The sequence below is a fragment of the Manacus candei genome, unplaced genomic scaffold (genome assembly GCF_025592945.1).
Source record: "Manacus candei isolate 608988 ecotype Guabito, Panama unplaced genomic scaffold, ASM2559294v1 h1tg000023l, whole genome shotgun sequence".
In the NCBI taxonomy this organism is placed as follows: domain Eukaryota; kingdom Metazoa; phylum Chordata; class Aves; order Passeriformes; family Pipridae; genus Manacus; species Manacus candei.
In genome coordinates this window covers 8,394,045-8,418,562 of record NW_026138071.1, presented here as the reverse complement: position 1 = coordinate 8,418,562, position 24,518 = coordinate 8,394,045, and the positions used below count along the sequence as shown (strand labels likewise).

Sequence of the window (24,518 nt, the reverse complement as noted above, 5' to 3'; positions counted from 1 at the left end):
GTCTGCTCAAGTTATTCCTTGAATTGCCATCTTGGTTTGTGGGTCTGCAGTTGCCTCCATCACACTTTGTTCTTCTCAGACAAATTGTGGTAAAGGTTGGCTTGAAAGCAGAGCTGCCAGCAAGACCAGCAAAATCATCTTTGTTCTTTATTTGGTATTGCACCAAAGCTAGTTTATCAGACCAGCAGATCTAACCACCAGTACTAAAGCTTTTTGACTTCCTTATACCACCCTTTTCACTATCTGTACCTCCTTGATCTCTCAGAAAATGCTGTTTCTATGTCACAACTTCTATCAGGAGTTGACTTGCCATGTAAAAACACGCTATCAGTAATGTTGGAAAGATTTCAGTTTTTTGTGCTGTTCTTAGTTGACCTGATGCTATGTTGAGGCCATCAAAGGTCAGTGCAAGCAAATCATTCCAAACGTGCAGCTAGATGTCTACTGGGGAGCTCCATCTAAAGTTATCTGCCTTTGGAAATCTTGCTCTCATTTTTATGGATGAATCTTTGGTTTTAATCTTGCCTACCTTTGACACTTCAAGAATTTCATCCTACTGAAGGAATACCAGTTTCCTTATTTGTAAGGAGAAGCAGACTACTATTTATAAAAGTAGGCTCATGTGCTGCATTTTGCTATGCTGATTTTAGCAAACTCCTTGCTGTGTTTTATCAAGTCCCCAGATTTGTTGTGTTCGCAGTATTGTAGTGAATTGCCTTAATGTATGACACAACTCCTTCTCTTCTGTACACCCTTAATCCTTTGTACTTAGGAAAATTTACATTTTTGATAATTTTGCATAAAGATAATTAGATTTACTAATTGGTTAGATTCTCTTACTACTACTACTGTTAATTTAAATGTATTATGTTCCCATTTGTTATGGCTTAAAATTCAAGAGTTCACCCACAGATTGTCTTCAATTGGTGTTCAGGAACTTTGTGCTTTAAACAGACCTAAAGTCAAGCTCTCTAAGCCATGGATGTAGACGTGCTGCCCAAAGTGGCTTTCATTAAACAATAGAATGGTTTTGCTAGAAATAGCCTGGATCTGTTGAGACTGATGCTGAGCAAATGCTAACAAGCCTACTTGATCCAAGCTGAATGGGATTAAATAGTATTTGTACTACACTAAGAATTGTGTTCTGGAGTATCCTAGTCCCAGTTTTCCGAAATGATGCTGAAAAAATGATTGCTCCATTAAGCCTTCTGGTAATGAAACAAAGGACTGGTGTATTACTGTAACATCTGAAACTCTCCTTAAAGAAATAAAGTAATGTTCCTTTTTTATTCTTGTGCATAAAAATTGTCTACTTGAGGAGAGAAAAAGGTGTCGGAGGACATAATCACTCAGTACTGTGAGATGCCAAAGATGTACTGACAGGAAATGTGAGAGGAAAATGCTTCTCTCTAACTTCTAGGCAGCTAAACCAAGCTACAATTGCAGGTTAGGATTTTGGAGATATCTAGAAACAAAAATTATTATTTTCTTGTCTTTTCCAGAGAAAACTGTCCAAATATCAACATTTTCCTACTACTCTTGGTATCACATGGTTTCAACATAGCAGGTCATAAAGGCTTGTGGAAGAAAAAAATAAAAAGTGTGTGACACTGTCTTAGTTCTCAGTGTTCAAACAGCCTGTAGGTTAATTCAAGATTTGAATAGATGGGTTACACAGATCTAAAGTAATATAGATAAAACTGCTTTATGTGCGTATACTTGCACAAAGACACTTTCAAGAGCAAAGGGGCAAGATGATAACAAATGAGAGAAACTATGAATATTTCTTGCTGCTCATCAAGCTACACTCTCTGCTGCTAGTATTTCCTGATCAACTGGGGGCATCTGGAGTTGTCTGTACCATCTTAGCAGCATTTTCTGTAGTAATGGCAGCCACGAGATAAGTGGTGTTTGATATCTGTCTGAACCGTTCATTGGCTGTGGATGAGCTTGTTTCCTTTTTTCCCAGGAGTTAAACACAGCTGCTTTTGTCATGCTAAACTAATTGTAATTTGTGCTGTGGTGCCTGTGCATGGGTAAATGTCTGTGTGCTATATAGGAGAAAGTTGTGCAAATTGTTCTGGGCATGACGGACTACTCCTTTTTTCCTGAAGAGCATAGGGTATCCTGTGTGTGAACATCATACATCTGTAGAAAGTGGACCTTTAATGTCAGCTATGCTGAATATGCTGTAGTAAACGTTTGGCCAAAAATGTTGGATATGGTGGGCTTTAAGTATGGCTGTCTAATGGTGCAAGATCATCTGTGAGAAATGGTGAAAGTAACAGTTGTCATTGGTGCTAGAGTCAGGTCTGCCTTTACACAGCTTTTTCTCAGTTCTTGCCTTAAATCACTTTTACTGGGTATAAGGCAAACTTAAAGCATTGCAGTATTCATCGCCTTCCTGTCTGTCCTCAATGCATGTAACTGCACTGAAATTTGAAGTTGAATTAATGAAAATCATTGGTAAGTCCTGCTGCGTCACACCCTCACTGCGAGCGGTGCAGCCAGGCGCCTGTACCAAGGTTGGCATGGGGTTTGCTACACTCCGCTCCTGAATGGGAAAAGATGTGGGAGGCAAACGTCTTAAAAGCAATGCAGTTCAACTCCAGTTCTTTCCTAATGAGATTTCAGCTTCTAAGTTTTATTCCAGGAAGCCATGTAGAGTCTTGAGAGTAATTTAGAAGACTTTGGGAATGTCATTTGCAGTGTTATACATGCTACCCACAGTCTCGTTAAAATCCAAAGAAAGTTGGTATACATGTTGCAGCATGCAAACCAAGCAGAGTTTGCTCCCTGATACTCTGTAGAAAAGCCCTATGTTGAAAAGTTTTGCCAACATTATACACTTTTGTCTCCTGGTCTGTCAATTCTATACAATGTTGAAATGTATAAAACTTGTGGACAGATGTTTCAGCTTGTCTAAATGAATACAGCACCACTGGGTGAGAGTGGAACTAGGCTGATATGTGCAAGTGCAGAAAACTGACACCTCCTTACATAAGGAGTCTGATGGTTTTAAAACTTTCTACTGATCTTGCTCTTGTTCTAAAACTGGCTGCTTCTGTTCAGTTTGGTGTTTTTGCTATGGAGGAGAATCACATTTATGGAGGTATGGTCACCCTGCCATAGAGAAATACAAGATCAGTGTCAGACCATATATGTGTGTGTGTGTATGTACGTATATATGCATATATAAAAATCTGTGTTTATATGTATATAATGAATACACACACAACTTGCAGCAACATTGTCTGAACTGTGGATTCCTCGAATGTCAAAATACCATGGCAAATTTAGCACGAACTCTTAGTTGAAATTTATTTGATAGACATTTCAACCTTTGCTGAAATAATCATACAAGTATCTTGTGCTCCCTATTTTGTGACTGTAGTGTGTAGAAGGCAGTGGGGTATGAAATTCTGAAGTTGTATTTAACACTGTTAGTGTTTCTTGAATTAGGTATGTGCTTTCCTAGTTCTAACCTGAGACTTGCTTTAACCCTTTACCAGTAATGTTGTATATGTCCTCTTTCAATGTGTTGATTGTAATGAGTTGTATCTTCGGCATTTTATCATACTGCAGAATATTAAAAACTTTTTTTTCAAGGGCACTTCTTGAAATTTCTGAAGTGAGTAGCAAAAAGATGAGTGGAATTTTCGGCCCAGCACAGATCACATTGACCTCACTTCTATGGCAAATAATATGAAGGACTATGGAAATAATTACAGTGGATTGACTAGGAAGGACAGTGATGTTCGGAGTATGCTTTTCTGTTGTTCAGCTCGTGGAGGAGTCATTCATTCCCATGGAAAGTGATGTAAGATGGAACTGTTCTCACTGAAATTGATTCAACTGCAACTTGACACAGGCACATAACAAACTGTTGAGCAACAGAATTGGACCTTCTTGATATCAGAATTGCAATTACCTTTGTGGTGCACTTGGGCAGTATATCTACAGTGTCTTCTTGTTTGCTGATACCTCTACATTAGTTAGGCCTGGAGACACAGAATTGCATTAGACACTTAGAAAAGGTAAAACATTTGCAAACTGAGTAGGAGGGATAAAATATCTAAAGTGATCTCTACTGTGAAGCATAAACTGTGCAGATCAAAGAAGCTTGTTCATGGGGTCTTCTAGCTTCAGTCTTGATGATGAAGTCTTACAAAACTGGCTTTTTCTACACTTTTATTTTTCTGACATGCCGCCTTTCCCAAACTGGAGATGCTGGCGGTAGTGAAGAGGGTGTGGTCTGTCAGAGAGAGAATAAGATTGAGGAATGTAGAAGAAAGGGCCAGAGCCAGCTGCCTGAACTGTTCTCTTAGTGTTGTCACAGAATGTGGCAGGAAAGCAGGAATAGGCTGGGCTACCTATTAAATACTGGTGTAACAGAAAAATGGCCTTGCCAAAAAGGGTGTACATTCTCTTCTTTAAAATAGAAAGAGGGGTTCCCAGTAACAATGCTGCTGCTACACTGGGTGCAGTATGCTGCCCGTAAGGAATCAGCAGTCATAGACAAAGGGATTTTGATAGGAATTGACTCCTTCATGCATGGTCGGGCACAAGTTCTTCAATTTATTTAACTTGAATATAAACATAAAATGACATAGCAGATCCCATGTCAGCCAAAAGAGCCATCTGTGGTCTAACCCTGTGACAAACAGTATAGCAATAATTCCAATGCCACCAACAGCGTGGAGTTTGCCAGAAAAACAGATGCTTCTTTTGACATGCATCTTCAATGTGGTGCTGTTTCTGTCCTATAATTGCTGTCTATGGAGTGAGGGTGGATAGGAATAGCCAGATGAGCAGAATAATGACATTGTAGTTTTTGGGGAAAAAGCCAAGAGTTTGGAATATAATAAAAAGGAAATAAAAAAAATAATAAAGCTGAAATAAAAACCTGCAGAATTCTCCTGTGTGCATCATGAAGCCTGTGACACTTTTTAAGTAAGAGACAATACTTGCAAGACTATATCAGAAATCTAAGATCTAATGCAATATGAAATAAGAGTAAATAATACTTTAGAAACTTCTGTGTAGAGTTTTTAACTTTTCAAAGGAAACATTTCCTACTCTATTATTTTAAAGAACTAAAGATTAGCCAAGCATACCTTTTTTTTTTTTTTTGTGCTGTACTACCAGTCTTCTTAATACAGATATTCAAGCATTTCTCTGAATAAGCCAAGGTAAGTATCTGTAGTGTGCTAGTTTTTAACTTAAACTCATCAACAGCAGCTTTATGAGGTATAGAGATTTAGCTGGACTAACCACCAATGGATGATATCCTTAATAGTTAAAAGATGGCATATTTACTACTTTATGAAATTAAAAATGTAACTACCTACACCCATAAAAAATAGGCATTTTAACATCACAAATAGAAGTTCTTGAAAGCAGAAATTTTCAATCACACTGAATATTGTCTGTGGCACCATATGTCGGCACTGGAGGTAAAGGTTCACAACAGGTAATGACAAAAAAAAGTTGAACAAATGACAGTAGAGCTGGAGATCAGCATTCTTCTCATGAAAGAGTCTGTCCTCTGAACAGAAGTAACTGCCCTGTGTGATGCAGGAACATCTTGCTGCCAAAGCTTAGTCTTGTGGGATTTACTTAGAGAAATGGTTACCTGGTGTCTCGTATTTTCCTAGAAAGGAGCCAAAAAGTATGCAGGATGAAGCCATGTCTCTCATTTTCCATACATTTAAGTCCCATTTCTTCCCATTACACTATAAATGCAGTAAGAGGATAATATGTATTATTTTTCTCAGATCTCAGTACTCTTTTTTCCAGGCTTCATGAATAAGAAAAAAATTGTGCCATTTTTCCTTTACTTTTTTTTATTATGGGAAATGTCTAATTGTTTTTAGTTTTATTTTTCTAAAGAAAAAAATTATAGGAACTTTCTGTTATCCTAATCAGAGCAGTATCTTTTACTTTGAGATATTAGTGCACCTTCTGGTCTTCAGTCAGGTTTAGGGTAACTTCACTTCTTAAGAAGGGATAAAAACACAAAGGTTCAGAAGCATGGTGAATTTGAGGACCGAAGAGAAGGAGTAAGCAAAAGGATCAATAATGCCTTTCAGTGTGCCTTTCACTCTTATTCCTTCCCTCCCCTGTCAGGGCACACTGAGAATCTAATGAGTTTATTAGCTTGTGCTCCACTCCAGTCCACACTTCTGCTACAGAGTGCCTTAGAAATGGTCTAGGAATATTTCCTTTTTTTCTGATGGAAATATCATGTGGGATGATGTCAGAAGTCTCAGTCATAATCTCTAGATATTTACTACTTCTACCTTATTCGCTAAGCTGGTTGCACTGGCAGTGAAAAAAAATTAGACTTTTTTATGTGATCTGTTTCTGACAGATCTATCCTGTCTGCTTTTTTTTGGTCATTTTTTCTCTGTTTCTAGATTCTCATGAGATGATTGTTCAATAGTTTGTTGCAGAATATTTCGGGGAATTGAAGTTGGGCTGATTGCTGTGAAATTCCCTGAGTCTTCCTCTTACCCTTTAAAAAAAGAAAAATTGCAAGACATTTGATGGCTGACAGAGAAGAAAAACTCTTCTTGGGAATTCTGTGTCTGCCAGGTGCAGTTTGACTGGACAGTTTTTTAACATGCTGGGAATTTGACAACTTCCATTAAGTAATATAATTGCCTGAATAATCTTTGATTTTTCATGTGTTTTGGGCTGACATATGGAGAGTTTTTAAATGGAGATAGTGAGTAGGAGTTTTCTGTTTAATAGATGCTAAAGCAGAATCCTGTATACAGTAAGAAGCGACCACTATGAACCTCTTAATGCTGTGAGCACTAAAATAGTCATCTGTCTGAAAATGCAAATGCTACAGTTCTCCACTTTTCCCCTTAAGCCTCATGGCTGCTGCCTTCAAGACTATAAGAAACTGGTTTCATGGAGTCTACTGAAAATATGGCCTATGCTGCTATGTAGGACCTTCCTGCTAGCATATGACCCAGCGTGGTCCATCTCCCATCACACAACCTGGGACATAAAAAGGTTATGGAATAATTTTTGACTTTGATTCCGTAAGTACTGTCTTTGGAGCTGCCATTGAAGTGCTTGTGAGCTGTGTGTGATTTGCCAGCTCTAATGTGACCGTCTGTGGTCTAGTCCTAACTATTGCATGACACAGGAGTTTCTATGTTAACTGCTGTTTCAGGTGAAGCATTTCCCCTACCAACAATATCTTGAATGTTTCCTGTTGTGGAAGACATTGTAAGATTTTATACTCTGCTATTAACATATATCAACAGATGTGTAATGCAAGGGAGGAATTTTGTTATTATTTGTATTCAGTGTCGTGTTGGTCTTGCTACCTTTCAGGGGCTGGCATAAACCATTAGTATACAAGTTAAGACTCTCCAAAAATAGATGTGTTTTCTTTTATTTGTAATTTGAATCCTCAGGCTGGAACAAAAACTTTGACAGTCTAAATATTCAGTACCCTTTGCTTTCTGGATCCTGAGCAAAAACCTTGGCTGGTTTCACTGAAGGAAATAGGCCTGTGTGTTTACTAGAGTCAAGAAGGAAGTTGGCAGTGAATTCTTTTGTGTCTATTGCTTCATGAAGGGCTAACCACAAAAACATGTACATGCTTTTTTGTCTGTCTGGTAGATCTTAGTACCATGTTGTCTTTCTTCAGATATTTCAGCATCTTTACTTTCTTTATAGATTCTTTTAATGTGGACTAGCTGTTGTATTGCTGCAACTTGTTCAAATTTCAGAAACTAGAACTCAAATATTTTACTTTAGATGTGTCTATAATTCAGTCATGGCTAGGGCACGGGACCAATGTATTGTTTCAGGGGATTGTCCAGGAAATCCAGGTATAAAACTGAGAGGGAAGAGCGATGCTGGGATTCACGATGAGCGGCTAGAAGGGAAAAGGATTCATAACTTATGCAAAGTAATAGGATGTAGCCCAGTTCAGCACTCCCCTTGCTCTCCTTTGTGATACCTTTTGTGCTGTGGTGTGGCTAGTTTTGTGTATCCAGCACGTTTTATTTGTCTTTGGACTGGGGGAATTGATCAGTGGCACAATTTGAAAATCCCTGACAGGGGATAAAGTTGATAGAGTAGGTGAGTTCCTGGGAACTTTTGACTCTAGAAGAGCTACCTGAACCAGAAGGAACTTCTTGCATTTGTTGCTTGCTCTGTTGTTACCACCTCTTTGACCATCTCCAAATTAGAAAGGTATTTTATTTTAGTAATAATAATGAAAAAACCCCCACACCCTATTCTCGGAGAAAAAAATTTGTTCAGAAGCATCAGTGTGGGTTTTGTTATATACTTCAATGTGACCAGGATTATGCTCACACTTTTTCAAGTGTCTTCATGAAAAGGAAATAGATTTTGAGCTTTGTTTCATTACTAACAGAAGATTGCTGTTGCATTAAGCTTTAATATGTGTCATTTAAATAACATTGGTTCCATTTTCTTTAAAAAAATGAAAACCTGACATTTTGTAACAAGCTGGGAAGGTTTACTTCTGTACTTTCTGTTGTTAGTAATTGTTGTTTTCTGGTGAGAACAAGTTTAGTCCTGCTACTTTACTGTAGAATCTGAGGAAAGGAAGCAAAATAGCTCAGTGGGGAGACAACTTGGGTTATAGTCAGAATAATCTAGAGGTGAAATTGTTGGGAACATTGGAACCATGACTAAGGGCTTATGCTAGATTTTGTCTTGTTTCATTACTGATAGAGCCACTCTTCATGAAGTTCTTTTAAAAAGGAAGCTGAGAGAAGCATCTACTCGTTCATGCATTTCTGTATTTCAAGGAAGGGCTTCTTAAATGGCTCAAAAAAAAGACATTGACAGCTTTCTTGTATTTAGTCAGAAACATTTCTCGTCTTTAATGGCAAGTTGGTTCAAATTAGTTGAAACACAATGGGTTTGTGAAGAAAGAGAATGTTAACTAAAAAAAAAAAGAGTGAAAATAACTTTCTCTAAATTTTATTTTCATAGAATCATGGTGATATCCACCTATAGGTTTTATTTTCTTTTGTTTCCTTTTAGTATGGAGAAGACCGTATTTAGAAAAGTAGTTTTCATAGGACTTGGCTGTAACACACAGGCAAGTAAAAGGGCATAACCCTCTATTTTTGTCTTCAAAGCTCCTCTTAAAACTTATGTGTTAAGGAATAAAATTCAAAGTGAGGCGGCTTCCCTGTTCAGTGTGATTTATTTTTTTAACTTCAGTACTTAATTTTCCACCTATTTATTGCAGTCCATCATTACTGTAATTACAGCTGTAGTATTTTGGGTATAGTTCTTTCATGCCAAGATATGGAATATTTAGACAACTTTTTTTTTTGAGAAATCCAGGGCTATATCTCCAGGTGTTCCTGGGCTGTCTGTGATGTTTTGTAACAGAAAGAGTCTCTACAATGCCAGCCTCCACCTACAGGGTCCTCCATCTTCCCAGAACCTAATTGCTTCTGCTTCCTGTGGCTGGAGCAGTAACACCCATCATCACCATCTAAAGGAAGATAGAATAAGCTCGGATCCTGGGTATGCAAATATCTCTGTATGATCACAGAACACAATATCCATGGTTTCAGTCTTGTGCAGGAAACCAACCCTTGCTGGAGTAGTCCTATTGACTCTTACAGTGTCACTGGGAGATCATATTCTTTACCCATACAAAGAGAAGTCAAGGTTGGTGTTTTAAAGGTGAAAAGGGGGGCAGGTCTCAGGGTTTTTCTTGCCTGAGGAGTTTTTCAACAGGAGTCTGGAGCTCCTGAGATATTCTTTATACTGCTATCATCCTGAAAATGCTTAGAAAGCATCTGACTTACTGAATCTTCCTGTGACAAGTGCTGACAGACTGAAGAACAGCAGTTGTAGAACCTACCCTAAGGCAGGAGATGTGAATGCAGCAGCAGCAGATATTTCGGTTTCTACTGGTTGACTCTTGTCCATTGAGAATTAGACTTGGAGAGGCCTCCAGAAATTCGGTTTTGCTTGCCATTACATTTCAGGCATGATGAGGAAAACCATGAAATAAAATAGTGCAAGACACTCAAAATGGCATCTCTGCTGCAGCCGTCGGTTTGCTGTCTTAGACTAGGTGATCAAGGTTTAGTGTCTCCTTATCTAAAAAAAGGTGATAAAGCAACTGTATTCATCAGTGAACAGTCATTTCTGTTAAACACTTGAAGTTCTTCTTTCTGCTAGGGACGTGATATAATTCCAAACAATTTCGTTTTCCTAAGCTGTGCACGAAATGTGTCAGTGTCTTGCTTCACAAGGTATGGCATCTTTTGTTCTCCTGAGCCCTTGCTTTCATTGTACAGGTAAAGCTCTGTGTTAGGTAATTAATAAATAAATAAAACAACCCCCAATTTAATTTTAAAAAAGTCCAGATTTGTGTAGTTTAATACTTTTTTATCACTGTTGAACACATTCATGAAAAATGTATGGTAATTTTTATGTCACTGCCAGTTACTGAAGGTTCTGTTTCAAAATACTATTTAGGGAAATCAGAGAGGTTAGGCTAAACCAGGCAGGGTAAGCAGGTAGTTGTAGCTTAGTCACCTGAAAAAAGCTAGGAAAACCCTAGCGACAAGATTTTAATATTATGAGATGATGGCTAAATCTGGTAGTTAATGTATGCCGCAATTTATGGTTTGAATTTAGAGCAGATTTGCAAGAACTAACTCTGTTGTTAAAAGTCACGGTACTTTTCCCATCAGGAATTTTAGCTGAGTGAAGACACTCATAATTAAATGCCAGCATGCTCTATATACCTGCTCTTCATACACAGTCTCTAACATGAAATTAGAGACTTAAATGGATTGCTACCATAATGATCATGCTCTGTTTTGGGACAGTTGTTATCCAAGTTATCTTCTGCTTGTTGAAACTTCCTTGGACTTCTGTAGTCTGAAGGCAGCAACGGTCAGTATCTCAACCCCCAGGTCAAAAGAATTTCTTGGGGTTATTGCATTTTGGTTTGGTGTGGTTTTTTTCCTGTTGACAGCAAAGAGACTCTTCTCCTCTTTGGCAGACAAAATTCTACTCTGACTCATTTCCAGTCCTTAAGCATAGAGTGGTTTATAAGAAAGACAGGAATGGTTCGTATGAGTATATTCTCCAGTCGTTTTTCAGTACTGGCAATTAGTCCCATTTGAGTTTTATATAGAAAAGAAAACTCGGACAGACAATTCTTCTTATTTTAAGGCACTTCGTGGGGACTGTTCAACCAGTGAGCTTTTTGTTTTTCTAACAAGTACCTGTGGTTTTCCCACTGCTGCAGTGGTGCTGTGGGGAGGACTGGAGGGAAGGTCCTTCAGAGATCAGGCAAGGGTGTTGGAAGCTCCTCACAGCTGGCTCCAGAATGGGATAGGGTGATCATACAGCAGAGAGCAGATGGGATGATTATTCTGTCACTGGCCTTTTTTGCTTAATGTTTGTTGAAGGTGACAGAAAGGAAACTGCTGTGTAGAAAGAATGATCTCTAATTACCTTTGGGAGTGAAAACGAAGGAGGAAATGGCAAACCAGTGTGACAATGGTATTTCTTGTGAACAGGAATATTGTCACAAGAAATAATGGTCTCTTGCTTATATTTATTTCTCCTATCCTTGTGTTCAGTGTTTTAATTTAAGATGCAATGATTTAAAAGAAAAATTAATGAATGTGTTTTTGTTTATGTTACAATATTGCAAATTGTTGTGAGATCCATATGACAAAAACTTAAGAACAGCTTTTTGATGTGGATTTGCAACAGAGACTACAGTTTATAAAACAAAACTTTTCAAATTTGATTTCAGCTTTTAGGCAAAGTTTTCAGTTAATGTTTGTGAAAGCTGTTTCTTAACAAATAGCCCCAAACTTTGGCCAGGTCTCCACTGCAGAACGTCTTGCCAGCGAGCACTGTATCAGCCAGGGGTGTGGAAAAAAGTTGTACATCCTCACTGACATCAATATGTTGGCAAAAGCCCACGTGTGGATGCAGCTGTGCCGGCAGAAGAGAGCTTTTATCAGCTTAGCTGGTGTTGTTTGGAGAGGTGATGCAACTACGCCAGCAGAAAAACTCTTCTCTTGGCGTGCGCTGTCAGTGTAGGAGGCTCCACTGTGACTGTGCTGCCAACCAGCCCTTTGCAGCAATAGCAACTGGAAAAATAAGCCCCTTTGAACAACAGAGGGACCTCTATAATTTAGTTTTTACAAGTAGTCATCGATGAAGAACAGAGCGGAAAGAATGATTCAGGTTTTAAAATTAAGTTTTAATGTAAAAAACATGTTTAAGTTGTATGGCTTTAAGCTGTCACTGGCCCTTTAATGGCTGTCTGTCTGTCACTGGGTTGCAGGCTTTGAGAGCTGCAGTATGCCCAGCATCTGTGTTTTGTAAAGCCTTTAAGGCTTGTAAAGGTATGAGTCTCTGTGGAAGCAGTGAAAAATCTTCTGTCTGTAAACTTAGGAAGACAACTGTGGTCCCATTTACATTCTCATCATGTTTGGATGTGACCACTAGCACTAGAACGTCTTCATGTTTAAATAAAAGCTTAAATTTCTCAGAACAGAGTGTTTATGTGTTACAGACAGACAGAGTTAGGATTCCTGCTCTCTCTACACACAGACACACATTTTCCTCTCCTGCCCTTGGCCAACTGGTGACAAGATTTAACAAAACTCCAGTTCTTCATAACATAGAAAACCAAAGATTTTAAGAGAAAAACATCGTAAGAAGTAAAAGCAAAACCAAACCAAAGCTACTGAAAAACTTAACTGAGGCTCTTAGCCTTCAGTTGTAATTACCAGTTTAGATGAAGATGGGTACATGTGTGTGGAGTTATATGCCAGCTGTACATGTGTGCTCGAGGCAAGTGTACATTTCGAAATCGTGAACAGAGTAGTTGTACGTTTGATCGCTGTTTGCATTTTGAGAACTCCACTGAAGGCTTTTGAAAAGAATATCATTGTACCAGACTAAGTTTGTTCTGTTTGTTGTGAAAATGTTTTGAAACTAATTGCTCTGTCATTTTGCACTGCTTGTAACCCCAAAAGTAGTTGCCTGGTGTTAGTGGAAGCAGAGTGGTCTAACAGTCTGACTTGTGCTGCTGTAGTTAAAATATGTCAGTGTTTCCATTGCAATCTTGGAAGAGAGCATTTAATCTTTTCCCCTGGAAGAAATTCTAGATCAGTGCTTCAATTCCAAATATAAATATTTTGGAAGAGATTTGATGTTTCTAAAAATCTTTATTAAAACCAAACAAAATACAAAAATCTCTAACCTTATGCAAATGAAATATTGATATTCAGTTTTGAAATATTACATGATTATGGAGTGTATTTAATTCTTTTTGGTAATTTTCAATTCAATTAAATTAGGGAACAACAGTGTTACTACTTATTAATGTTGATTTTATAGCAAGTTTTGCAGTTGGCTGTTCCAGGCCATTATAGCTGCATAATAAACTTTGCAATATGCCAAATTGGAAGATTTTTGAAACCTTCCTAGGGAAACACAAAAAAGAAACACATAATTATCATAAAATATCTGATATAAGGCATGCCTTTGTACTTTTTTCCCCCCTCACAATTTCATTCCAATTTCCTGAAGTTATGTCCAAAATAATGTCACTTTTCTTTTTAAGGGTGTAGTTTCATGGGTGCTTTAAGCAGAGGTGAACTCTAATGCTTTCCTCTCTCTCTTTACATTCCTGTTCCTTGCCTTGTGACAGCCAAAGCTTTTGCGTAGTACAAAGCCACATGTGGTGTACCAGATCAGGGAAGATGATTTTTTGGTTTGGTCTGTGGCTGTACAATTGTTTGTACTAATCCAAAGAAGAGGGTGGTACCAGGGCAGGAACAAGTGAGCCTATGCTGACATCTCACTATATATTACACTTTAAATTTTTCCCCTCTACCATGCCTTTCCTCTGCAGTTCACAGGACAGTTTATGAGCTTCTTGAGCCATGGAAGCTCAAGCTTTTGCAGGAAAGGGACCACATGCAACCAGTTCAGCAGTGAAAACCATCTAGTCACAAGACATTTACTGGCAACGGTAGTTCTCTTAGTGTTTTGTTAAAGTGTTCCTCTCTTACAACACCACAGACCTGTTCATAGTACTTTCTGTACAGTATCTTGCTATACTGTTGTTAATGCAAATGATTGCTCTACTGCAGATTTTCTCTAGGATGTTTTTATGTTCTGTTAGGGTCATAAGATTTTAAGAGCGATAGCATTAGATACCTTGAGGACTAGGTAGAAGTACTTATGTGCTTTTCTCCTTTTGAAACTTGAATTTTTTTAACATTATATAGAATCTTTTTCTTGACAGTCTTGAAGTAATCCACAAATGTGGAGAATTGGTGGCAGTATGAAAGTTCTGCCGAGGCACTCAATTAATTTAAAGTCTGGTCCTTAAGCTATCTGTGCTTAAGGACTATATCTTAAAAAAAAAAATAGCAGTATTGTGTGAAGTACTAAAAACCAGAAGAGATAGAAAAGAGGCTTCTAATTATTTTTGTATTTTTGGATAGATTAAGGAAAGAGCATGGTCTTTGCGTCTGCCACAATTTGACATGCGAAACAATCATAGTGATATAAACTTTATACCTGCTGGAGCCAAGAGGAACAATATCTCCTCTTTCATTTTCACATCAGATAACACAATAAAGAGTGATAAAATCCTATGAGTAATATTCAGTGGAGGTTATGTATAATTTGACCCTGTGTCATGCAGTAAGCATGCATTAAATGGTGGTTGGGTATATTAGAATGTGCCTGTGAATCCTGTCCCAAATGTGGTGTGAAAGCAGTTGTCTTTAAAATCCATGAGTAATTACAAACAGATTTAACACAGAGCTCCAAATGGTAAACAGGCTACTGTAGACTGAGCTGATGTGATGTGCATGCTGTGATTGCTATCTATAGTTTACTCTAACATGCTTTTTCCTTTGCAGCAGTCCATTGTACCAGCCCACCCAATGGCTCCTCCTAGTCCCAGCACCACCAGCAGTAATAACAACAGTAGTAGCAGCAGCAACTCAGGATGGGATCAATTAAGTAAAACTAACCTTTACATCAGAGCACTGCCTCCAAACACCACTGACCAGGACCTGGTAAAATTATGCCAACCGTAAGTACTATGTTTAAATGTAAATTATAATGTCATACCTTAAAAACCTATAGTAGGTATACAAAACGAGTGTTTGGATTATGAGGGAAGAAAAACAGATTCATGAACAACCAACCTCGTGCTGTGGTATGGTGGCAAGTTTCAACTTCCTTGGCAATCATGAGGAAAAGATTGTTTGGCACTTTGGAAAAGCAAAGAAAGTAGAAATACAGCGGTGAACTGAATCAAACCATTACTTTCACAAAAACTGTGATTACTGATATTGCTGCCTGATGCTGTTGAAATGAGAGATAAATTAAAATTAATATCTAAACATGAAACTTGCTTTTAAGAACCTGCAGAGAGGTTCTTCTCTATTCACTGCTAAGATAAATCTGTTGATATAAACTCCTCAAGTAATTGTTCTGCATCACTGTAAATTAAAGTGTGCATTTGAAGGCTTATCCTAGTTTCAGACTAATTTTTGGCTGTACATTACTGTACAATTATTTTTATGACTTTTTGATCCATGTAAGAATCCTCTCTAGTGGCTGGAATTCTGGGTAGTCTTGGCCTAGCATAAGGTTTTCAGGCAATGTTGTTAACATGAGATTTTTTTGCTTGTGTGAGTTACTGGTTTTATTTTTTAATTTTTACGGCAGCACATGCCTCTTAGTTACTTTCAAATGTGGGTCATACGTCAAGAGACTGTGCAGTTACGTTGTTTATAAACTGTTTAAAATTGCCTTTCATAAATGTTTTACTGAACTTTTAAAATTCTTAGTACTTCTGAAATTCATAGTGCACTTTCTGGATTATTTTGAAATCAGAAGTAATTAGCTAAGTTTTCAATACTACATGTAAGAAAATATCAAATTCTATCTTGAATGAGTGGACAGTCATTAAAATTTTATATAATGCTACTATCTGAGATTCTTAAAATAATTATATTCCATTTATTATGTTCCATTTAGCAGATAAATAACTAGCAACGTACAAGCATACATCTCCAAGAGCGCAACACAACTAAGAAAAATTGCTAGGAACGCCTAGTAAATCTTTGATTTCAGCTTATATAGAGTACCTTTGTTTTTTAATATTGCAAAATATCTGATACCTAATTTATATAGAAGAATTTTAGTTGCAAATGCATGTTTTACAGAAGTGGATTTTTCCTTCCCGTTTTTGTCATTTGTACTGATGAAGTAACCTTGGCCTGTGCACTCATGTTATGTTAGGACAGAGCTGGGAGGTTATTTTGCACTGGAACCACCCAGTAACTACTATTTGTGCAGTGGTTACTATAGCTCCTTAATCTTTCTGAAGACATTTTGGTTTCCACAGTCTCAGATATCATCAATGTATGAACAGCCTAGAAAAAAGTACGTTCAATACTTTGCTGTAACTGGTCCTCTTCTTCTTGGATAGCCAAAGATTCTAATTTTGTTGTTGCTATTCAATATATAATTGTAGTTGGAATAGCGTGAATTGTATAAAGAACAGACAAGAACTGCAGCCATGAAACTGTTAATTCTGATGTAAACTTAGTCTTGGAAGGTTATGGCATTTGTTCCTGTGAGATATTTCTCTCCTAAGAATCTTACTTGAGAGGAAGGGAAGCCCTGTCTCAAAATTCTCCGTTTCTGATGAGGAACTGAGATGTCCAGAAATTTTAGTGTTGGCCAACACAGTCCCTTAGCACCTAACTCGGTGCAACAGTAAGATAGAAGTGACAGCACCCTGTTCACAGAAGCTCAGTAATCCGCTTTTGTAGATCATGGAAAGTTTCAGATGCTAACCGTTCCCTTCCTACAAATCTGCCTAAACTTTTAGGACATAGAGGGCAAGATATTCTTAAAAGTGAACCTGCCATGTTCATTGTTTAAGCTGAGACAATACAAAATAAATGGAGAATAAAATCTTGGGCACGCTAAAATCAGTAAAGAAACTGGTGTTTACTCCAGGTCTCTGAAATATTTTCATTAGCTGTTTCCAAATGCCTAATATTTTACTGGGAGGCTTCAGAGTAATTTTAGCTTCTTTCCCCCATGTAGAGTGGATCTTGCTGTCCTTAGAGGGTGTCTGCTGGAGTGCTTGATGCTAAGAATGGATAGAAAGGCTGCTCTGCATGTTGTAGAAATGATCTTGCTAGCTGGCAAAAAGCAGCTTTCAGTGGAGGTACAGAAAAAGGTCACTGACTTGTTTTGTATCTTTTGACCAATGTCAGACAAGGCAGAGAAACACCTGTGGGTTGAGGAAATAATGGATGAAAAACATCATTGTTACTGCAAATACCAGAAACATCTCATCTGCAGAGATTTTTCCCTCTGATCATCCTGGACTTGTATCATACACAAAAAGTTATTTTCAGGGATGGTTATTGTAGAGAAATATTGCTTTTGATAGAATCCATTAGAATACAAGGTAAAATAATCTACAGAATTCTTTTGTGGGGGATCATATTATACTGTGACTTTTATTTGCTTTTGTCGATATTTGCTTTAGTTCTTGCTCATGACAACTAGCAGTGCTAATTTTGGCTATGTTTTAATTTTGTTTAATTATTTTTGGTGAATCACTAGAGAAACCTCTTATCAAGTTATGGAAGTGTTGGGCATGCTCTCCTGTAGTAGCACAGCTGTGCAGTATTTATGAACACAGTTAGCAAATGTTCATCAGCTTTGTGGAAAAGTATTTTCCTGGCAAGAGCACAGTTTGCCAGTATATATCTCTACAAATCTGTCTCCACCTTCATCTGATTGGTTCTTTCTGTTTTTCTATTAGCTGAAGCTTTTTTCCTCTTTTCCAAGATGAAAAGAGGAGATTATGTTTTTGTTGTGAGGGTTTACTTTGGAGCATAACTATTTTTCAGACAATATTATTGGGTTTTGTGTGGGAAATGAAGCTGCCATGTTTCTTAACAGTCCACTCAAACCTAAGCCTGCTACTCCAGTTCTGTGTTGGGAAAACAAATTTCTTCATATCAGTTGTGCCAGAGGCAGAAGTGTGGGGAATAGTAAAGTAGGTATTACGTTTGTCATAAGGATGTTGTAACAGTCAACCCAGAACCAGAGGAGTGTTGGGGGGACACAAGGTGAGTCAGTCCTGGCCATAAGAGCTTTCCATCAGGTATGTAGGAGTAGGCAAAGCAACTGATGTAATGGCCCACAGACAATGTCTTTTCTGTGGGAGGCCAGACAAGAGCGATCAGCTAAATAGAGGGACAAGAGCAAAGGAAAGTAGCCAATGAGCATGGTTTGGGGAAGCCTGTAGGAAGCTGCCTGACTGCTGTGTGGTTTCTTTTCACAACTATATAGTGCCATTGCATGAGATCTGCTGCACTGACCAAGCCTCTGTCATGAAGAGCTGGTTTGACAGGATTGTTGAAGCAGGGGTAGTCTCAGCCATGCGTAATTGTTCTCACTTCTCCTAGTGTGGCTATCAATACCTTATATGCTTCCTTCAGCTGTTGTGTTGGGTTTATGAATATATTATTTAGACTTTAATTGTGCTTTCTTATTTTGTGATTCTTGAATAGTAATTTCTTTTAACTCATTTAATATCTGCATCTGAAGATACAAGAATAAATCCATTCCAGTTATTCACTGAAATTGTTGAGCCTGCTTATCTGATTAGGGACTTAACGCGATTGAGTCTTAGCAGATTCAGTCAGGAGTTTGTAACTTGCTTTGGCATGTTTTCTAGGTGCTTTCCAGACCCTCACTAAGCGCTATGCTTTGCTGAGGATGACCTTTATGCTGAAGCCACATGGTTCCAAAGCCCTGTGCTTTCCACCATCTTACTTATGATTTACTTGCTAGCGTGCAGCATGGTATCTCTGTAATGCTGAATTTCTTCAGAGACCTCCTTTTGTGACATTTACATCATTACATGAGGATGATGCAGCAGACCCTTCATCCTCCTGACAGTCTCCTGTCCCAGGGTGAGATTTCAGGCTTTGAGCCTTAACCCAGGTCTCCTTTATTAAGTTCAGCATAAATTGCAACGCCAGCCCACCCTTTCGTATTCTCCCTTCCTGGCTGTTTGCTCACACTGTGCTGCTTGTATCAAACTGTTTGTAATCTATATGATATTTTTGAAATTGCTTTTTGCTCTGGACAGTTTCACGTAGTTGGTCTTCCCCCTTAAATTATCACTGTATTATTATTGGCCTCATAAGCCACCAGCACTATCTCGTATTGGCCTCATAAGCTACCAGCATGCCTGTAGCAAATGTGGATAGAGCCTTCCCAAATCTTCATTCACGAAGCCTAACCATGATGATTATAATGTGCATTTTTAGTGGGATTACAACCAGAAAAGCAGCTGCTTGTAAGGTAAAAAAATATAGGATTGCCATGACAGCCCATTGTTCTGTGCCAGAATGATTGGAAGCTTGCAGTGGTTGCCTTTGCATTGTGAAATTATGTCCTGTTTAGAGAGTATTTTAAGGGTTCTTTTCTAAATATTCAGCATTATGAACACAGGCATAGCTAAAACAACTGCCAGGCTAATGGTTTTCTTGAAAAACTTGAGCCAGACGTGCTATACAGCTTTGTTTCCACAGCAGAAGAACTTCTGTTTTTTGAAGTTACATACTCTAATGTTTCCCTGTTTTGAGGCACAGTCACCTAAAAATTGTTTCAATTCCCTGCTCTTAATAAAACACATATTTTCATTAAGTCAAGTGACGTCCATTAGCATATTAATGTTTCCATGTTCTTTGCTTGCTGTGTAATTGTGACCTCTCCCCATGTTGCCATTTCCCATCTCCTTCAAAAGCACTTAGGTCTGAAAAGTGGTGAACTGGAGCTCAAACATTTACTGTAGCAGGGAGTTAGCAGTGCTGCTGTCACTTAAGAGCAAGAAACTTGCTAATTTTATTCTGTATATCTCATTAGAAAAAAAGACATGTCTGGACTTCAGGAAGTGTTCTGACCATCTCTTGCATTTAACTCATTGGGAGATTGGTCTGGGCAGGTCACTACTGCTTAGTTCTGCCTGTGGAAATGTCTGTAGCACATGAATACAACCCCTATGGATAGATGGTGTTGGTAGAGAAAAGTTGAATCGAAGGTTTCAGTACTCCAATTTGTTTTAAAGTGTTTTTTCTCTTCTTTCGTTTCTCCTTTATTCTCCATTTTCTTGCATTTTTATTTCATGATTTGTCAGCTGCAGTGAAATATTGCATTCATTATTATGTGGAATATGATTTCATGTCATATAATTAAATGTGATGCATCAGTGTCTCAGAAACTGTTCTCTTTGAGAACGGTATTAATACTGATTATTTTGGAGCAAGAGCCTATCTATCGTTCTTACTTTTTTAGGGTAGAAAGAAACCCTCTGCAAATTTCTTCTTTTAGAGTGTTATGTATGCATTTTTTAAAATAGTAGTATTGCATGCATCTTAATAAATAACACCACGTTTACAGAATGTTGTTTGGTTGTAGGAGGAGATAGATTCTTTAGTAATCGAATAGCATGTGATTTGTAGTGTTCAGTTCTGTATGTTACCAGCAAGATATTTTTCTTTATTCCCTGTTGAAGGACTGTGGCATAGTTTGGGGTTTGTATTATCTGCAGCAGGTTTTCCTTAACTTCAGTTTTCACTCAGTTTTGCTCTTCAGAGCAAACATACCACCAAGAATGGTGAAGGTGTGCTCCCTAGATGTATTCACTGATTGTGTCAGTACTGTTGCCTGTGCAGGCACACAGTGACATGGGACATAGTGCAGCAGTGCAGAGAAACACCCACACGAGCCCCAGGACCAGAATTTAGTTCTGCCCAGCTGATGTACCCAGTTTCTCAGATAGACAAACTGTCAGAGTAGGAGTTACATGCCACTATGGTATGTAAACCAGCTCTGCTAGCTTCTGTCTTAGCTGACGATCTTTTAAGAGGTAGCTGTCAAATACAGGTATTTCCACAGCTGAAAAGAAATTTTATTCATTTTTGTATGTTCCTTTTGCCAGACGAACTGGAGAGATGTAGGCCTGATATGGAGGATGAAATGCTCCTTTTCTTTAGGGTTTGACTTCCACAGTCAGTGGCAAGGCTTTTAGATGGTATGCCATGGGAATTGCGATTGGCCTGGAGACATAGTGTTTGGTTTAAATAGTCATTTCCTTTATTGTTTAGCAACTCCTTTTGGCAGTCATGTTATGAAGGGTCTAGCCTGGCAGGCTGCAAAGGAAGACTCTCTCTCTTCCTCTCAGTATTGGTACTTTAATTAATCAGAAATAAAAGTCAGACAACTTTACCCTCATGATCAAATGAAATCCACACTGAAATCCTCTCTGAGAAGTTCTGGGCAGTTTTTTTATAATAATGCCTTCTTGTAGAATGCCATTAGGGACCCATAGGTATTTTTGGGGAAATTGTAATTGCAAGAAAAGTTAAAAAGTTGTCTTCTAGAGTCCTATCCTTCGGATGCAGATAGGCTCTTGAGACTTCTTGAATTTAAAAAAAATATAGTTTTAATTTTCTCTTTCCATTTTGTGATTAGGCAAAGATTGAAGTTTTTCAAACTCAGTATTTCATTTAGCCTAAGAGTAGTCAGCAGTTCCCCTCAGCACATTGTTTAAAAAACAAGCAATCCAGATACAGATGCATGAAGGAACTCTGTGTTTGCCTTGTGCTCGCAGATGCAGAGATCCAGTGATTGCACAAGCTCCATCTCCTCTGGGAGTTGAGAGTTTTGTTGCAGTGTGGGGCCAGAGGAATGGTGATCCCATGGAATTTCCTTGAGGAAGTGGGGGCGAGGGAGGAGAAGAGAGTGGAAGGAATGTTTCAGCCGCAACTGCTTGTAAAAGAAGCACTAGAAAAACAGATTGGTAAAAGTTACCACCATTGAAGATCTCTCTTTGGAAAACAAAAAGCTGATTTGGTAACATGGAACCTGCAAAATATGTGAGCATTTGCAAGCCTGCAGGTATTTGTTGTATGGAGATGTAACCACAGAGCTGCAGCAAAGAAATGTCCAGTGGCAGCTGTTGGAATGCCTTTGATCAGGGTCCCAGTCCCCAGCTTCCCCAGTGGCAGGGACCTGACACAGATGTGAAGTGATAGCAGCAGTAATTCATTGGAATAACCAGTAATTCCAGAACATTTTGAAGGGGATTGTTTAATTCCAGTGGACTACTAAAAATGTTAACAAGTACTAATCAGGCTTTTTAGTGGGTTCCATAGTGCCAAAAAATGCCCCTTCTGTCACAGACGGCTTAGGCAGGTGCTTCAGTCATAAACCAGTTCAGAATTGACTCAGCTTAGAGACCAAGTTGGTTTCTGCCCCAGCATGCTTACACTAAACTTGCCCTTTTCTTCAAATTTTAATTTGAATGTTGATAATGTTATGATACATGGACATAGAGCAAAAAACACAAATGAAAACTCAAAAAGAAAAGACTTTGATTTGAGGTCTGTTTTGACACTGTTACTTGTACAAATATTCTACTTGAAATAACCCATGAGAGTAGAGTTAATCGTTAACAGAATAATTTTCAGTGGAAGATATGCTCTGATTTGTACTCCTATCTTGCCCCTTATGTTTCCATTTCTTCTCTTACTTTAATCTCTTATTTTACCAAAAGAGAAAAATTATCCACCAAGATGTGTGTAACTTCACGTTTGGTTACAAATAATTGCCTTTAATTAACTGATCATTGTGGTCATCTTAACTGAAATATGTTAGTCCAAAATGTGTGCTCTTTTTAAATGTTTGTTTTCTGTGTTCTGTGCAGTTATGTAATTTTACATACTATCTTTAAAAGACAGTGTGGATCAGTATTTTTGCCTAAGAGAACACTGTAGACTTAGGTCTTACACATTATCAGTATTTCAAATCCTAGCACTGCTTTTTGGTTTACTTGTAGTCATAAATAAGCTTTCGTAAGTCTATCAAAATATCAACAATTATTCTTTTGCATTAGTGAGGACTATTTCTTTAATGTCTGAGCGAATGCAATAGTGAAATAAGCATTATGTTAATAGAAGATCTAAAATCAGGAGAAAAAAAGCTTCATACAGGGTAATACAAATACATGAGAAATCTCAAATCTTTTATTTGCAAACCCTTAATGCCAGAAATAAATGATCTAAAGACCTGAAAAAGAGCCAAACTACTTATTTCTGGTTTCAAGGACTTTGTTGAAAGGGTAACTGAAGAGCTTTTGGAGCCCGGAGACTAGCACAGTTTTAGAGTTCAGTACATAATTTTATTTAGTGTATATGTGAAAGCACAAAGGAATTAGTATGTTCAAAAGCACCAGTGGTGTAAAACAGAAATGCTTACCTATGCCCCATAGATGATGGCAGTCTTGACTCAAACTGTCTGTTTGCAGTGTGCTCACAAAGGCCTGATCCTGGAAAACACAGAGCAAGGTCGGGACCCCACCACTCCTATTGCCAGTGCTGGGGTTTAAAACCACTTACTGCTCCGTAGTGTGGACTTAGGATTTATTTGATAGTGAGGGCTGAGCTTTTCAGCTACATAATTGCACACTGCCAAATGAACTCCACAGTCTCTGGTTCTTTCTTTTGGCATTGTGTTTTCTTCTTCTTTTCAACCTATAGCTGTGCAGTACCCCAGGCAGAAATCTCCCCTGTGTTAAGTCTGAATGCCTTGGCTGAGTTCTGGAGAAGCCATTTGGCAGAGAGAAGAGAGACTTTTTGCCTTCAAGGCCTGAGGGTATCAGCATGGTGGGGTATCCAGCAGAGCTGACTTAGCAATGTGCATTTCCTTTCCCGCATTGCTGTTTGTAGTACTGTGATCTGGAAAGGAGTGTTTGTAAATCATTTGCCTTCCCCCACCCCGCTCCACCCCTGGATTCAAACCCTTACATTTCCCATACTTGAAGCTACATGTTTTTATTGTGCAGAGGGCTTTGTCTTAGTTTTATTGCTAAGGCTTTTTTATTTGTTGCCAAAAGTATGCTTGCTACATTTTGAAGATCTCAGATACTTGAGGGAAAGTCTTGCTTTGTGATCCTTTTTGTCGGTGACGGCTTACAGGGCTTCCATGTTTCAGAACAGAGGTACAGTACTAGGAGTGAAAGACCATTAGCCAGGACTGCTGCTGAAAAGTCCATCATCATACCAAGGCATGAATGTACTTTTTTAATGTAAATTAGGATCAATTTTTTTTTAACATCTTCCAGATATTCAGAGCTATGACATTATAAAAATACACAAGAATCTGTCCCAGTCCTCTGTTCTTCCCAAGTGAATTGCATATTACTTTGTTCCATGAGAAATTCCGAAGATTTTTTCCGCCCATTTTATTTATTGCTTATTCAGTTAAATATTTGTTAATTCTCTTTGAAGTCTAGGACACTCACTCAGAATTATGCACTTTTGTAGATGTCATTAAATACTTTGAAAAGAGTGGCCCTCTCAGGAAGAGGGCACAGCCCTGACTGT

The 24,518-nt window shown here is 38.2% G+C and overlaps 1 protein-coding gene across 4 annotated transcripts in view; it reads left to right on the top strand.

Moving 5' to 3' along the window:
* Positions 1-24,518, top strand: part of RBMS1 (RNA binding motif single stranded interacting protein 1) — a 151,304-nt gene that overhangs the window by 64,742 nt on the left and 62,044 nt on the right. For all 4 annotated transcript variants that reach the window (XM_051787674.1, XM_051787673.1, XM_051787675.1 and 1 more), the window contains exon 2: positions 14,943-15,118. In XM_051787674.1, coding sequence (XP_051643634.1) covers positions 14,943-15,118 — 176 coding nt within the window. The remainder of the gene's footprint in view (positions 1-14,942; positions 15,119-24,518) is intronic.